Below are 16785 nucleotides of genomic sequence, written 5' to 3'. Positions count from 1 at the left end.
ATAGAACATGCATAACAAAATCTCACATTTCATAAAAGTGGTATTAAAAAAGTACATTTTTAATAAGGCCAAGTGAACTTGTATGAACAAGAGAAGAACCAAACTTCATACCAAGACCTAAATCAATTTTTTTGAGGTTTGAAAAAAATTTGGATAATTTCAGTAAGAACTGTTTTGTGTTCTCATGCTTCTGCACTTCCTGGCTTCTAAATTTAGATGGGAATGGAAGCATCGAAACACCAAAGGCTATTCTCGCAACAGCACCAACTTAAATCTTGCATAGTCAAGGGTTTAGCTCAAGTTTCAATCAACATCCAAATATTTGGGTGCTACCTGAAGGAAAACCATCCTGGTGCCTTTTGAGATGTACTCATTAGTAATTTTTAAATCAGAGTCTAACACAGAGTAACCCAAATAATACAAAGCCCTGGGAGATGCCCAGATAACTTAGTATATTCAAAGGAGATGGCAAGCAGGCTGTAGAAATGTGTCCTGATGGGAACTGACTTTAAGCACACATTTTAGAATTAATGACCAGCTTACTCAGTGTAATTATACTGAATACACAGGATGTGACTACTGGAAAGATTAAAGGAATGCATAACCCTGAAATTCTGTTCCTGTAGTGTTTCTGGGAGTGGTAGGGTTTGCTCCAGCTCCTTTTCCTGGCTCTTAGGGTCCCTTCTTCAAGCACCTCTGTTCTGCCTCTCCTTTGTGGAGAACTGTTTATTCAAACCTAACTTATTCTGAAATGGGGTTGATGGACATGCCCTTAATTCAATAATAGGGTGTCAGATATATAAGCTAGATAATAAAAATTATCTACTACAAATAAAATTATAGCCTTTTATTTACTAAAAGATTCCCAAAATTCACTCACACTCCTTTGTGTCCCACATTTCTATTTGAATACCTTGTCTCCACAAGGGAGTGCTATGTATTAAATTCACAGTCGCAACTATTGTATTTTTAAGTTGCAATAGCACTTCTGTAATAAATCTGTTTCCACTTGCTCACCCTTTATAAAAAAAAAATCCCCTTTTGAGCTGAAATGTTGCATTATTTGGTCTCAGCCCAATATTTGATTTCAAGGGTTTCAAATCAGGGCAGAATTTTCCCCTAAAACTTCAAGCCAAAAGACTTAAATATGTTCTATTGAGCATGCACAGCAGCACATTTGTACTTAAAAAATTTCAGATTGAGAGCCCTATCCCAGTGTTAAGTGAGGACATCACAGCCAGGTAGCAAAGACAAAATTTTCTTCTGCCATAGGTCTGTGCCAGAGAAGCTCGATTTTCCCCTTCTCTAGGTTTTTCCTTAATACTGTATTAACAGATTTTACTTACGTACTATAGAAAATATGCCTATGACCTCTGAACAAATCAACATCTCTGTTAGTGAATGATGCAAACTTTTCAAACACTGGAATTTTCAATCTCATCACCAGTGTCTCATTTCAATATACAATTTGAAGAGAAACCAGAGTACACAGTATAACTGACAGACAGAGCAAAAGCAAGAAAAAAAAATCAAGCCAAATAGAAAATAAGTGTATTTAGTACCTGTTTTTTGCATTTATCAACTTTTTCCTTTTCTTGAGTTGTAAGAAATCTTCCCATTTTTTTCTGCCATTGAAGAACCCATTCATATACTAAGACAAAGTTGCCAGTATATATTTCCAAGGCATTGTAGACTGATTTTCCAAGTTGTTCATCCTTGTCTACACATAAAAAGAGGGAGAGAGAGAAAGATAACTTCTTTCACTTCTAATGGGCCTGAAAGAGTTCCTACAAATGGTGAATAAACATTAAAAGGTTTGCTTTTTAGTTAATTTGGTTAAATCTTAAAATATAAACGTAATCAAAATGAGAACAAAATCTGTAACTGAATTTGATATAAATTGCCAACAGAATATCAGCTCCACTGAAGTCAAATGATTGACAAAAAAACTAAAAAAATAAAAATCAAACTACAGGAAAATGTACAACAAACTTTATATTAAAATAAAATGACTTATATGTTTTATGTAAGAATTTGAGGTTTCAGTAACCAAACATTCTTTTCCTCTGACCAAATGCTTAGTTCTATATATAGTAGTTTAATCATGTGTCTTTAAAATGTACAATAAATAATGAAACTATGTTTGTTCAAAGTAAGTAGTATTTTCAACAGCAAATCCATTAAAGTGATGTAGTGAGAGAGAATGCTGAAGAAGTTTGATCATTAAATTCAGCAGACAGTATAAAGCTCAGATGCTTATCTGAGCCTCCTAGCCTTGTCTACACTGAGGTTTTTGTGAAACTCTCCTATTAATGCTGTAGTACCAGTGCTAGCAATGGTGGGGGGCATCCTAGTATTGTCTAGCCCAGGGGTCGGCAATGTTTGGCACGCGGCTCGGCAGGAAGCGGCGCGGGTGAGGGATGTGCTGGCCACGGCTTCCCGCCGCCCCCATTGGCCCAGGACAGCGAACTGCGGCCAGTGGGGGCCGCGATCGGCCGAACCTGCTGTGTCAGCAGATAAATAAACTGGCCCGGCCCGCCAGGGTGCTTACCCTGGCGAGCCGCGTGCCACACATTGCCGACCTCTGGTCTAGCCCTACTATTATAATTGGTTTTAAGTATTTCATGAATAGCTTAAAATTTCAAGTTTGGTAGCAATGTTTCACAAGCCTTCTATTTACAAATATAAAAACAAAATCCATTTATTGAGTATATTAGTCAAGTAAAGATAACAGTAAACACACTGAAATGTTTTCTCCCCTGGAAAGGTTTCTTTGCAGATCTAGATACATTTCATTTCAAATATTCCTAAAACAAATAAACAATATTCACTCAAGTAAAATCTCTCATTTCTCCCTCCACCCTTGACCGAGGTTCTCCATATCCCTATCAGAGCCCTTAGAACAACATCCTTCCCCTTCCCATCCCATCCCACCCTCCACACTTTACCCCTATTTACACCATTTAAAAGTCCCTGCAGCATGATTCCCTCCATGTGGCAAACACCTATCCACCCAATCCTCTTATGTGAGCAATGCATGTTTTAAAAAAGTAAAGTTTCAATTGCTGTTTTGCTCACCTATACATTTTCCTTTGTGAACAGTAAGCTGACCAGCACCACCAGTACTGAAGTTCAAAATTTCATAATTTCCAGGAGAATCTTCACTACTGCATGCAGAATGCTGACGTTCTCGCCTGTAAATGTGAACAGTGTTATCTTCAGTTTGGAAATATATTACTAATACAATCAATAACAGTCTCAATCTTGTAAATGGATCTGGAGAAGCAGACCTTTGCACCCGATGAGATACCCATTGATTTCAATGGGACTGCATAAGAGCAAACATCTACTTGCATAAATCCAACTGCAAGATCAGGATCCTAGTTGTGATTAGCTTATAGATAAGTTAACATATTGCAGTGGGTCTCTATACTTAGGCCCCAATTCAGCAAAGCACTTAAGCTTATGCTTCCATGCTTAATACAGGCCTTAATGCTTCTGCAGCCTCTGATGGCAATTCTACTCTGAATATACCTGTAATTGATACTGTAGTTCTGAAAACAGTAAATGAACACAGCTCAATTTTGCTACATCTTTCAAAATATTTGAAAGAAATGGATTTAATTTTGCTAAATTCAATGCCATCTTACATTAATTATTTTATGTGATATAAGGTGGAGTTTCCACTTATTTCTTCTATTTTCTCTTAAGCCCACTCTTTTAAAGGGATGATGCAGCAGACTAGTCCCTAAAACTTTTGTTCAAAAAAGGATTGGATATGGGTCAAATGTTTATAGAAACAGTTTTTTTTTTAAAGGAAATATTAAGTAACAGGTTTATTTTTTAATTAAGCATTGCCTGTTTCCCTGGAAACCCCAATACAATGGCCTTCTGCTAACATGTTAGAACCCCCATATGAAACAGAGCAACCTAGTTTCACTGTCTGAGCTGCATGAAGCGAAATAGTATATAGTACCAGTTGTGAAGAGGAAATTAGGTTATTAAAGATGAAATCATTTAAAAAACAATATGAAGTGTTACTGGAAACACAAATAAGAATTTATTTCTTGCGTGGAGAATGCTTCGCTTGCCAGTATATATCGAACCAGCAATCACAGCAGTATTATTCCCCTCTAACCCCGGAGTGCACTCGGTGTTTTTTAAAGTTAATATAAATATTGCTGTGTTTGTATAAGGTCACAAAGGACACTCAACAATGAGGCAGGCACCATCCAAAAATCACTCAAATTATCTTCATTTTAACAGGATCAGGAATTAAAGTTCCTGCACAGGTTTAATCAGCTTCAAAATTCTGTTAGCAAAAACACCAGCACACAGAAAGACCTTTCCAAATAACAATCTGTGATACTTAGAGATGGCAAAAATATATGTTAGCACATACAGTTAGCACAAAGGCTAGAAGCCTTTTGAAATGTTCAATTATGCAAAAGAAGGAAAAAACTAAGTTAACAAGAGAGGTCCCCAAAGCATCTATGACATAAATGTTGTATAAAAGAAGATTCCTCTGATAGATGTACAGTAAATACTATTACACAAAGAAATGCACTGTTCTGTGAATATAGAAAGTTAAATATATTGTACATGCCACTATATTAGATGATCTTTACATTATTTAAATAAATTGATTACATTGCACAGACGGCTCCTTGATGAGATGTCTCTTGGTGGAAAATATAAGGAACCTAAAACAATCAGAAGTGATAACACTTCCAGCTATGAAAACCACACTGCTGCAGAAAAAAACAGTTATTTTGCAGGATGGTGCACTGAAAGCCATCTCAAAAGATGGGCCTTCCAAGAATAGCACTTCAAATAGTCACTTAGATGTACTGTACATCAACTGCTAGAGTTTAGAGCAGCACAGAATTAAGGACAGAACAGTCAGAGGACCTGAAACTGTTGTATATCAACATCTCCTCAAGGCAGTTTCCCCTGGCCAAACAACAGCTTTTGCTTCTAACCTTAAGAAGAGCCAAACGCATGGGACAGCAATAGTTAGAGAGCAAGACTGAGCTCTTTGAACACTATCAATAACTAGGTGATAAATTTTCAATTACATTTTGTATCCAAAGACTGCACATAATTGGAGGCTAAGGGTAAAATGTCCAAAAGGTCGTAAGTGCCTGAGTCACTTTTGACAGGGGGATTTAAGCACTTTTGAGTTGTGAGCAACAGCATAAAAATGAGCAAGCACATTGCCAGGTCATTAATCTAGACACATTTTCCAATGGCAACATGATGTCCAACTCAAGACTAGGGTGACCAGATAGCAAGTGTGAAAAATCGGGACAAGGAGTGGGGGGGGAGATGATAGGAGCCCATATAAAAAAAAAACCCCAAATATAAAATCGGGACATTTGGTCACTCTACTCAAGACTTTCATAGTTTTCATCATCTATCTAGGTATTTATACTGTCAGTCACCATGGTATCCAAGCACCTACATTTCGAAAGGATTTTAAGACTATCAGAGGCTGCAAGTTCTTTTTTAATTTAATTTAGAGAAACTGAACATGTGAGTGCTTCCATTTTGTCTTAAGAGGTAGTTAATGTCACTGAAGATTTATAACCAGATAGCAAACATGGCCTGGTCAGATTAAGATTTAACAAAAAGGGTCTATTATCGTTCTTCCCCATACATGACTATCATTAAATTACACTATTCACAAACAAAGATTAAGCACATTGCTCATTACCTCCCTTCACTCCTTAAGTGAATATTTTTGACAAAGTGCTCCAAAAATATTTGCAAAATAACCTGGATCCTATGACAACATATAGGAAATCTAGGGGTCTTTGGTTTCAGGCAGGTTACATGGCTAGTGATCATGTGGGCAGCAAAAGTGTCAGGTGGCACAATTAGATTGCTAGGGATGGACATAAACAACATCCAGCCAGATCACCTTTGGGCCTACGCAGAGATGGATCTAAGTGGTGCTCCATCTGCAAGGAGGCAGTGATCCCTTTGGGATTTTCCATGGAGGAGGAGGAATTTATGCATTTGTTTTTTTTATGGTACAGAATACAATTACTACAAAACTGTTCAGCCTATTTATTGCCTCTGCACAGGTTTTTTTTTTTTTTTTTTTTTTTTTTTTTAAACAAGAATACATAATCCTCTCTTTCCCATGTATTCCACCCTCCTTCAAATGTAGTGTGACGACATTTATTAACAGTGGTAAACTTAAAAGAACCTAAAGTTTGTAACTTACACCTCAGACAAATGTAGAGATTAGTGTGTATATTTACTACTGTTCTTCATGAGATATAGGCCAAATCTGTTCAAGTATAGAACAATTTTCATCTACTGGTCAAGTAAAATCCAGTCTGTTGTCAAAATGCACTTTGACCACAAGGTGTACAGTGATTGCTCATCATCAACCTTGCCTTGTTCAAGATGATTATTAAGTACTACTCACTGCATTAAGCTGATCTTCAATCACACTATTATGTATTACGCACAAAAATCTATGTTAAATCTATTTTTATGGCTGCACAATCAAGCACTCAAAAGTTTGGAAATGCAGGAATTAAAGTTCAGTGTGCAACTTTAATTTGGCCTCCTTGTGCCTAAGTATTACCATACAGGCTTTAATTACATGATCACACGCTATTTTTAGTACAGGACCTCTGCCTCATTTGGTGCACAGGATGGATGGTGCTCAGTTAATGAACAGCTATTCAATATTTCGTTTTACCCTCAGTGTTCAATGTGTAGCCCAGGCCTTATTTACTGCACACTATTCAAACCCTGAACAGAAAACAGAATTATAAATTTTCTCATGGGCTTTTCTATGGCACTCATCACTAGAGTCTTTCACAAACATGAATTTATCTTAACAAAACCACTGTGAGGGGAGGTGATGGCACAGAGAGATTAAGGTCAAAAGTATCCACTAATTTTGGGTGCCAATTTCAAATGACTAGGACTTGATTTTTCAGAATATTTAGTATTATAAAGAACTTGATATGTTCATAGCACAGATCTCACTGATTTCAGTTGTAGCTTTGAGTGCTCAGATCTTGGGTAAATGAGACCCCAGGGTATCAAGCTCGGCACCCAGAAAATAAGAAACACACAATTAGTGACCACTTGAGAAAAGTGTGGTTTACGTGACTTGCCTAGAATCATTGTAACAGGGTACTCTGAAGCACTGTGGAATTGTGTAAGTTGGAAGAGGTTTTTTCTCTTTACCTTTAAGAAATTCTGTATTTTATAAAAGTTTTGCACTGCATATGGTATGATTAAATGCATAAATGTGATATAAATGGAGTATGAGAGAAACTCTCAGCTTGTCTCCCCTGCCACAGGCTTTATGCCTACTTATGGTGTACCATTTTCCTGTTCTCGTTCTTTTTCACTTTCTTTGGAAATTAAACTAGTTCCAGAGAGTGCTGACACTTGGAAATTGGAGTTGCCATGCCAACAATTAGCCAAAAGAAATGGGAATGAATTGCCCTGATTTGATTTTAGGTGATGGAAGAGAATGGTTATGCCTGGTGAGGAAAGCAGGCTCTGGGCCAAACAGCACAGGGGACGGGACAGGAAAAAAAACAATTTTCCTGAATTTGTGAAGAGTGGGTGGTTCAGAAAGAATGGGTACCTTGTGTGTCTGGTAAGGATGAAGCTTCTGAACTGGAACTGCTAATTTATGAACTGAAGTCAGGATAGGCAGATGCAAGCCGTTTACTGGAGCAGTTATGCAGTCAATTTAAATTCTGAAAGCTGCAGGCATTCAGAATCCAGATACTGGGATGCTTAAACCTCATGAACTGAGACCAAAGCTGGGAAGACTGCACATGGAATGCACTGGTAGTGAAGCAATAAAAAAAAATGTAAAGGGCTTTGCGCATGTCCTTTCCCAGTCTGAAGAAGAATGAATAAAATTTTTGTTTAACCCTCAAGAAAGAAAGCACATGCAACTGTTTTATTAAAGCTAGATCCACTGATCAACAGGTCTACAGGACAGTCACAGAGGAACTTTGTGGACAAGGTAGCGATAGAATCCAATTCTTCAAGGCAGCATTCAACTACCCTTAACTATGAGACCATCCTTTCGCTTCCTGCACACTCCCCTGCCTCATTCACTATACACCGTCCTACTTCTGCAACAAATGAGGCAGGGTCCTACAGACAACAGCCTTCTTTAGTACACAGCCCCAATTCATCCTTACAGCAGGTCCACCCTGTGAACTGAATGAAATCAGGGGTCCTACAGAAAAATAGTATGTGGCCACATAATTAAAGACTGTATAATAATACATACACACAAGGAAAATTAATTAAGGTTGCACTAGTATTTACTCATTTTTTGAGCGTTTGACTTTGCAATAGTAAAATTCTCTTATCATATTTTGTGTGGTTTCCTGGGTTTTTAAAAAAGCAAACTGAAAAAAACAAATTTAATCATGTGGCCTCATGTTGACATCCTTTCTATCCACTGCACACACCTCTGCCACTTGAGTTAATGCAGTAACTGATAGCTCTAATAAGTTATCCTCCACCTGGAGCAGCACAAGAGGGGGACTCAACACACCATTTCCACCTAGGTTTTACAGATATTTGCTGACAACAAAGAGATGGTGAGATTCAGGAATCCTGAGTTCCATTCTGGGCTCTGGAGGGGCACATGTTCTAGTAGAAACAAACTCTTCTGCCCATTCCCCCGAAAGCTGATCCCTTCTGCCATATCCCTTTCCCACCCATGGTTCATCATCCCAGTTTCTTGGCCCAGATAGTCCTAATCTGTCTCCTCCTCCCTCCTCACACAGGCTTCCAGTCTCAGTCTCCCTTTCTGAGCTCCAGTTTGTTGTTTCTCTACTGCATTCCCAGCTCCTTGTCTCAATCTCTCCACTTCCTGGCCCATGTCTCAGTCTCCTTGCCCAGCCAGTCCCAGAATCCCCTTCCCCTATCTCCCAGTCCCACTTTCTCTTCTCCGCTCCAGCCAGAGTCTCACTAAATTTATCACAATCTATTCCTTTCCCCTCCTGGCTCAGCTGTTGTCACCTCTGTATTTATATTAGACAACATCCTCCTCTACACTGTCTAGGTCACAGTGGGCAGAGAAGAGAGACTCCCTACTTGCAGTTCCAGGATCTAGCTCCATCCTGGCCTGGAGCAGCAATTTCAAGGAGGTCCAGCATTGCTCCTGTAGTGCTGGGATGGAGGGAGCATGCTCAGTTGCTCTGTGGGGATGGCATATGCACAGTCTGAACAGCACTAGGAGCTGTGAGAGGCTTTATGCCTAGTGAGGATGGAGTCTTCAGAGATTTTTAGCTCCTAAAATCAAAAATATATCTTGAGATTTTTCAAAGGCTTATAATTGGGCCAAGTTTGGGCAGATTTTCACATGGAGGCAATAGACACATCCCTGACAGAGGCCACTCCCTGACAAATTTCAATTTCCTTCTCCAAAGCATGGGGCTAATAGAGGTTTTCAAAGAAAAGCTCACCAGATTTTAACTTTGGCAAAACATCAGACTTTTCTCTAGCCTCATTCTCAGAAATGGCTGAACCATTCTGGCTGAAATTTTTGGGGATCTAAATGAGATAATATGCCCAGTGAGTTTTCCCTTATGCTCTCTGCACACACTACTAGCATGAAGCACACTACTAGTGCTTAAGTAGTAACGACAACAGAGTAAATGGAAACCACTGCGCAGAGGCTTTCATTTATAAAGTCAGAAGAAGTGTTCAAATATTGATGTTGCACATAAAACTTCATATCTGTCAATCAATTTCTATCTACAAGTAGTTATGAATCATTACACATGTCCAGTGACAAAGCAATGCAGAATTAATTCTAAAGCAGAAACTGCACTGTTTGGGAGCACACAAATATGGCAATTTGTTGTTCTTGTTTTAAAGGAGGGATGTTCAAAGCAAAAGCCAAGAACTAAATGCAGCCTTAGTCCCCACACTTCCTATAAATGCAAAGAGAAGATAAACTTGACCAACACCAGGTTTTCACTGACCCATCAGTACGTCTGTAAAGCGATTTAAAGATTTAGTAGCACGTATTGCTGCTATTGCTGGTGAACTCAAACAAGCAATCTTTATTCAGCAAGGGAGACTCTAAAACAAGCTACCCTGCTTGTACACATTTACATTTGCTAAAATAATTATATAAGATTTATACGCAAATTATGCGCACCCTCAATGTGACAAAGTTTGGGTACCCTCAGTTCAAATCACAGCAGAAAAAATCCCTACAGAAATTAAAAGCAGAATTCTGAAAATAAGTGCCACGCTACTCTCAAGATTACTGGTGTGCTGCTGAGATGACTCCATGGAGCTGCTACAGACAGACTATGGGGAACTGAATTCTCAATGCACTATTCCCCTTAGAACTTCATTAACAGACCTAGGATTTAACTAGTGCTAGCAAATTATTTTCCAAGGGACCAACATACACATTTCCCCTTGGAACACTACTTCTGTCTGGCTGCTCCTTGGGCACTTGAGAAAGGTTGTGTTTAACAGTACTACTAAGTTATTCCTCCTTAGGGAGGGCTGACTAATTTACTGTGCTAATACTCATTTGCCCTATCAGATAAATACATCACGTTATTCTATTTGGTACAGTTTAAAAAGAAATCCTAAAAACAAACATAAAAGTCCCATAAGAAACTGCTCACTCATAGCTAGGGCCTCATGGATTCTGCGATGCTGTAGTGGCAGAATTTAAAATGGAATCCCCTCCATGCCTTGAAATCCACCTCCTGCTGTAAAATCTCAGCTTTCATTATTTAAAAATACGTTTCTAGCCCTTCATGGTGATAAGGATAACCATAAAAACACATGCTGAATGTAAGGGCATGTCTTCACATACAGCGCTGCAGCTGCGGTACTTTAGGCTATGTCTACACTGCCACTTTTGTAACTAAAACTTTTGTCGCTCAGGGTTGAGAAAAAACATACCCCTGAACGAGAAAAGTTTTAGTGACAAAAAGCATCAGTGTGGACACCACTTTGTCGGCAGGACAAAGCTACCAGCTCTCACTAGAGATGGCTTTATTTTGTTGCCAGGAGAGCTCTCTCCCAACGACAAAGAGTGACCATATAGTGCACCTTACAACGGCATGGCTGCAGCGGCATAGCCACGGTGTTGTAAGGTGTGCAGTGTAGCAACAGCCTTAGTGAAGATGTTCCTATACCAACAGGAGAACTTCTCCAGTCAGCGTAGTTAATCCACCTCCCTGAGACGCGGTAGCTATGTTGGCAGGAAAAGCTCTCCCACCGACATAGCGCTGTCTACACGGGGGGTTAGGTCGGTATAACTATGTTGCTCCAGGGTGTGGATACCAACTTAAGTCCGTAGTGTAAACCTGGCCATAGTCAATGTAATGCTTGAATTTGCACAGGCAGAAAAAAATAGCTCAGAGATGCGAACTGCCCCATTCATCTCATTGGTCTGTTAATGCTAAAACCCAGAGATGACAATTTACGTCATCATGTAACTAGATCACTGCTAGTCATTTTGGCAGAAACACTCAGGAAATGTAACTATCCTAAACCCAAACTGCCTCCACAGCTTCCAAGGCAGAAAATAGTAAAATAACATGGAGTTAGTATACTGACTATTATTATTTCTCATATTAAATATTTATATAATTAATACTTAAATATCAATGTTAATAGTCCATTAAAATTTAGGGATTTAAAATGTTTTGGAGCTGCTGCATAATTTCCTGTGTCCAATCCCAAAGTGCATGTACCAAAATTGACCTTCTAAAAGATTTTATGTCCAACTCAGCACAGGTGTCGCTCATAGAAAAGAGAAGTTTATCTGGCTAGACAGGTGCACATATTATGTTAGCATTTCTAACCAACATTTTAAAAGACTTAATAAACTGCATAATTTTACAAGGACCTTAATTAAAACTGATACAGTCCTCAAATTAGGAACATGACAAAAAGTAATTCATTTCTCATTCTTATAGATAAAATTGTTTTTCTGAGATGGTGGACTAGTGCAGCAAATCCTATTCATCACAAGACAAGTTTCTGAAGTAATAAGAAACTGATGATAGTTTAAACTTATAACAGCAACCACATGGGTCACCTGACAAAAATAACCACATTAGCTGGGACAAAAGCAATTAGCAAATGAAGAAAATTTCAGTTAGTAAGATCTACAGTTCCCTTACAAATTTCCAGGAGATATTAATCAAACCTTAAATTCTGGCCAAATAGAGTAACAAATAAAACCCCTACTCCTTCTTGTTGTGAAGACAACCTTCAAAAACTAAACTAAAATATTTTGTTAATTCTGCAACAAGAAACTAACAATGGCACCATGAGAGGTTTCAGTTGTCCCTATTTATTTCCAACACATTTAGGAGAGTTAAAAAAAAAAAAGATCTATTTATTTTACATGAACAAGTAAAATATAAATGATACTGTGCCAAGTCCATACAGAAGATGCAGTTTATATACACAAAAATAAGAATAGCATGTATTATTGTGATTTCCTATATCAAGGTCATTTGTCTTTTGTATAGCAGGCACAAATAAATCATCTTAGTACAGCCTAGTGAAACCTTATTAAAAAGAAGAAAAGACAATTTAGGGGAATATTAAAAAAGCTTTATGGAATATAATGGTGGTCAAATATGAACAATGCAGGACAGAAGAGGGAGGGCAGTGACAGCATCATGTGAGCAGATAAAAAAAAAACTTCTGTGCCTTCTCTATTAAAGATATCTTTAACTTTTGTGAAATATTTGTGGAGAAAATATTTTAAAAGATGCATTAATCAAGAAGTGTGTAATAAAGCTATCTGAGGAGGAAAAGAAAACACAAACTATAACTAACAAGAAGAGTGAAAGAAATATGATGAGCTACATGCTTTGTAGATAAGATGACAGTACAAGTTATAGCAATATGCAGAAAAAGGGATGGGTAACAACCATAAGCAAAGGAATAGAGCGGTAGAGTTTGTGTGTCTTGTTGGTTCCATGTTTTTCAAACTTATCTTCGTCTCTTGTGTTCCTGCATTTTTTAGATAGTGCAAACAATCTTCCCATTGTTCAAACTGAAAACAGTGAGTGCACAGTTATTCACATGAACCTGCAGTAGCATCCTGAATCCTGTGTTTTTGCTGTGGGAATTGGAGACAGAGCTCTGGTTCTACCACTACTTGAATCCACCAGCCATTCCCACCCAAGCAGCAAGGGAGACAATAGCGTAAGTGATACAGAGGCCATTTGAGCCTTGTGCTGGAGCAGCAACTACAGAGACCAGAGACGGAGGAGAAGGATTTCTTTTTGTTCTGATGTGGAGAAACTCCATGGTACACAGGCAAACTGCTCAGGTTATCCATTAAAGACAGGATTTGGGAATAGGAAATTCACACCTTATACCGTTCCAATCTGTCTGTTCTACTGGAAATCCATTAGACTCCTTTAAGTAGTCTCAATTAGTTATTGATTTGGTTTCAAGTGGAGGACCAGTAACCACATGAATCAGAACAGACTAATATATTTGCTGCTTTGTTCCAGTATCTCAGATCAATTGGAACCAGATAATTTTCACCTGGAATTGTCACTAGAATGCAGACTTAGGAAGACATCACTGCATCAATTCACATTCAGAGGTTTTCCTCATAGCCACGAAGGACAGAAATATATATTTTTAATTTAAACTGATGGATAAGCCTCCCACACACAAGGAAGTTTTCTACTTATCGCTAACATGTTAAGCACTCCCAATTTAAACAAAGCTTATAAATAGGCTTGGCAGAATTCAATTTTTATAATTTCAACAGATAATATCAATGTTTATTGTCAAGCATTTTTTTCTAGATTTATTTATTTAAATTTTCAATTGCAGGAAATTATGGGGAGGAGATTAGACAATTGGGGGTCAGACAATCAAACTATCAACATCACATATCAAAATATAATATCCTTAAATCAATCTAATAAGTTCTCAAGCAGCATTTTTCTTACTTTGCCTATCTGTATATATCCATTATCACTGACAGAAATGTGTGTGTGTGTGTGTGTGTGTGTTGAAACAGATGATTAGATTTTTATCGGTAAATGTTGATAATCCTTCCAAGCCTAATTATAAAGTATTGCATGATGCCCACAGCACTTTAAAATCTAATATTTGCCAAATAGTAAAAAACCCTGACCACATCCAAAATAAAACATTACATACTTTGAACGCCCAGTGGAATGTGTGCGATGCTTATTGTTCCCTCCATGTTCCAGTGCACCTCCATTTAAACCGGAAGGAGATTTGTTCCCTACAGTGTCTCTTTTGAAAGAATTTTCTTGGCTTGTAAAAGTGGCAATTTCCAAACGTTCCTGGGAATAGGTGAAAGAAACAAACAAGTAAAAGGATTGCTTCTGTCCTCAAAATGCATGGATTAACTTCACTATGCATCCTGTAAAATCACCTAGTTAAGGAAATGGTAGGTTTCCACTATGAGTACATATGTGAAGTTGGGGAAGAAGACTGAGAATCGGAAGGTTTCAGCATTATGCACTGGCATGCCCATAAAGTCATTTCATGTTGAAACTGAAAATTATAGATTAGCTTTATTTAATCTGTTTGATATCTTTCACTTGGATAAATTAATACATAATGTCAGTGCCCTGAAAAGATACAATAAGACAGATAAAATTCAGTATATACCGAATTAATTTCAGAAGCAACAGCTACACTTCAAGAACAAAAATAATTACTTAAATTTATGAATACCCATCAAAAATATTCCATAGAGAAAATTAAGAAAGCATGTGATACAAATGTATTCATTTTATTCTCCTTAGTTTTTATAATCATGTGCTATAGTGCTTATAGCAAATATTACAAAGTGTTCTTGCACATTAGGTTAAAAATAATACCTGTTTTGCCATTTCTTTCTTTTTTCTTCCTTCTCTCTTCTCCTCCTCCCTTCTCTGAATCTCATCAAGAATTTCACGTTGCTGAAATACATTTTACTGGTATTAGAAACACAAAACAAACAACACAAAACAAGCTTTAATTTTACTTCTGAGAAAAAAGCTAAAGTATTGATTTTTCAAGGATTTTTAAAAGGATCTACTAATCCAAGATGCATAAATATTTCAGTCAAATCACTTCAAGGAAATGATAATTCCATGTTTAAAGAGAGAGTGGTAACAAAAGGAAAATTACTTTCAAAGACATAGCCTCTTAATGATGCTAAGAAAAGGAAGTTTTAGGCACGGATTTATTATACTCCAAAACAGAGGTACTGCAGGTAGGCAGGGAGATGTGGTATGAAGACAAGACCAGTTTCCAGGGTATCTGGTGTTCTGGTGTGAGCTAACACACCGACTCCCTTTGTAGTTGAAGATGAAATGCATTTCAAATATTTATATGGTCACTCTTATAAATAAAACTTTATATAGAAAATGGTTTACAATAGGTTAATAAAATAATCGATGTCCACAACAAGATCATAACAAGTAATATGCATTACTGATGGTTATAAGCACACCAGAAAAAAAGGTGTTATTGATGACTATAAGTCATTGTTATAAGGAAGCTATTTCCCTGTTGCATTGTAACAATCTATACCAACTGATTAGCCATTTATTAAAATATCTATTAACTAGTAACCTTTATAAACTATTGTGACGCTCTGTACCTCGGGGGAACACCCAGCACCCCCATGTTCATCCTTGTAAAATGATCGTGTGGTTTCCAATACAAAGTTTGTCATGTTGGGTGTCTTTGTAAGGCTCATGATGCACTGAGCATTGTTGTTACAGTAATGTTATAGGTTATAATTTCATATATATAGTTATGAGGCTGAAAATGTATCCTCATGGCTTAAAGCAAGCCCAGGGAAAAACTCTCCAAGAGCAGAGCGGCAGTTCACACCTCATCAGGGCATGTATAGGACAAACCCAGCCCAGCCCCACAGGAACAAAGGACACGGGCCTAGGCAACAACAAAGGATCTGTTGGACTCTTGAGTGAGTCACCCCCCTTCCTTTGGTCAGTTTGGGACTGCAATGGGGTAATGCTCACCTGACTCTGAAGGGGCCGGGGGGGTGGAGGGTAAAGCCAAGAGGGAAGAAAGGACACGATAAAAGGGAGAGACGTTTGCCATGCTCTTCCTTTCTCTTCCACCTACATGTACAGACACCACACCAAGTGACTGAAGTGCTGATCAAAGAGCAACGAGCCAGCCTGTGGTGAGAAGTATCTAAATTTTTAAGGACATTGAAAGCGTCAAGGTCAGCTTAGAATGAATTTTTCTTTTATTTCACTTGACCAAATCTGACTTGTTATGCTTTGACTTATAATCACTCTAAATTTATCTTTGTAGTTAATAAATCTGTTTGTTTATTCTACCTGAAGCAGTGCATTTGGTTTGAAGCACGTCAGAGACTCCCCTTGGGATAACAAGCCTGGTACATATCAATTTCTTTGTTAAACTGACGAACTCATATTAGCTTGCAGTGTCCAGCAGGCACAGGGTGACCAGATGTCCCGATTTTATAGGGACAGTCTCGATTTTTGGGTCTTTTTCTTATATAGGCTCCTATTACCCCCCCCCACCCCCTGCCCTGATTTGTCACATTTGCTGTCTGGTCACCCTAAGCAGGCATAACTGGACCCTGCAAGACAGAGGTTCCTAGTGTTGTGTCTGGGACTGGAGATATTGGCTAGTGTCATTTGGTTGCACAATTCAAAGAGCAGCTTACATGCCAGATGCTGTGCGTGAACAGCCCAGCAGTGGGGGTTCTCACAGCAGAGCAGGGTAAGGCTGGCTCCCAGA

The 16785-nt window shown here is 38.2% G+C and overlaps 1 protein-coding gene across 4 annotated transcripts in view; it reads right to left on the bottom strand.

The window, feature by feature from the left end:
• Nucleotides 1–16785, bottom strand: part of EIF2AK4 (eukaryotic translation initiation factor 2 alpha kinase 4) — a 72834-nt gene that overhangs the window by 42238 nt on the left and 13811 nt on the right. For 3 of the 4 annotated variants that reach the window (XR_004645524.1, XM_034769011.1, XM_034769010.1), the window contains exons 5-8: nt 14880–14960; nt 14188–14336; nt 3079–3194; nt 1563–1720 (exon numbers count right to left, since the gene is read on the bottom strand). Coding sequence is in view for 3 of the 4 variants with exons in the window: in XM_034769011.1 (XP_034624902.1) it covers nt 1563–1720; nt 3079–3194; nt 14188–14336; nt 14880–14960 (504 nt within the window). In the remaining variant the exon portion in view is untranslated. Of the gene's footprint in view, nt 1–1562; nt 1721–3078; nt 3195–14187; nt 14337–14879; nt 14961–16785 lie in introns of those variants that run through there. The other variant, XM_034769012.1, reaches the window with a different exon arrangement.

The sequence above is a fragment of the Trachemys scripta genome, chromosome 4 (genome assembly GCF_013100865.1).
Source record: "Trachemys scripta elegans isolate TJP31775 chromosome 4, CAS_Tse_1.0, whole genome shotgun sequence".
NCBI classification, from domain to species: domain Eukaryota; kingdom Metazoa; phylum Chordata; order Testudines; family Emydidae; genus Trachemys; species Trachemys scripta.
The sequence above is the reverse complement of the archived record's forward strand: the minus strand, read 5'-3'. Positions and strand labels throughout refer to the sequence as shown.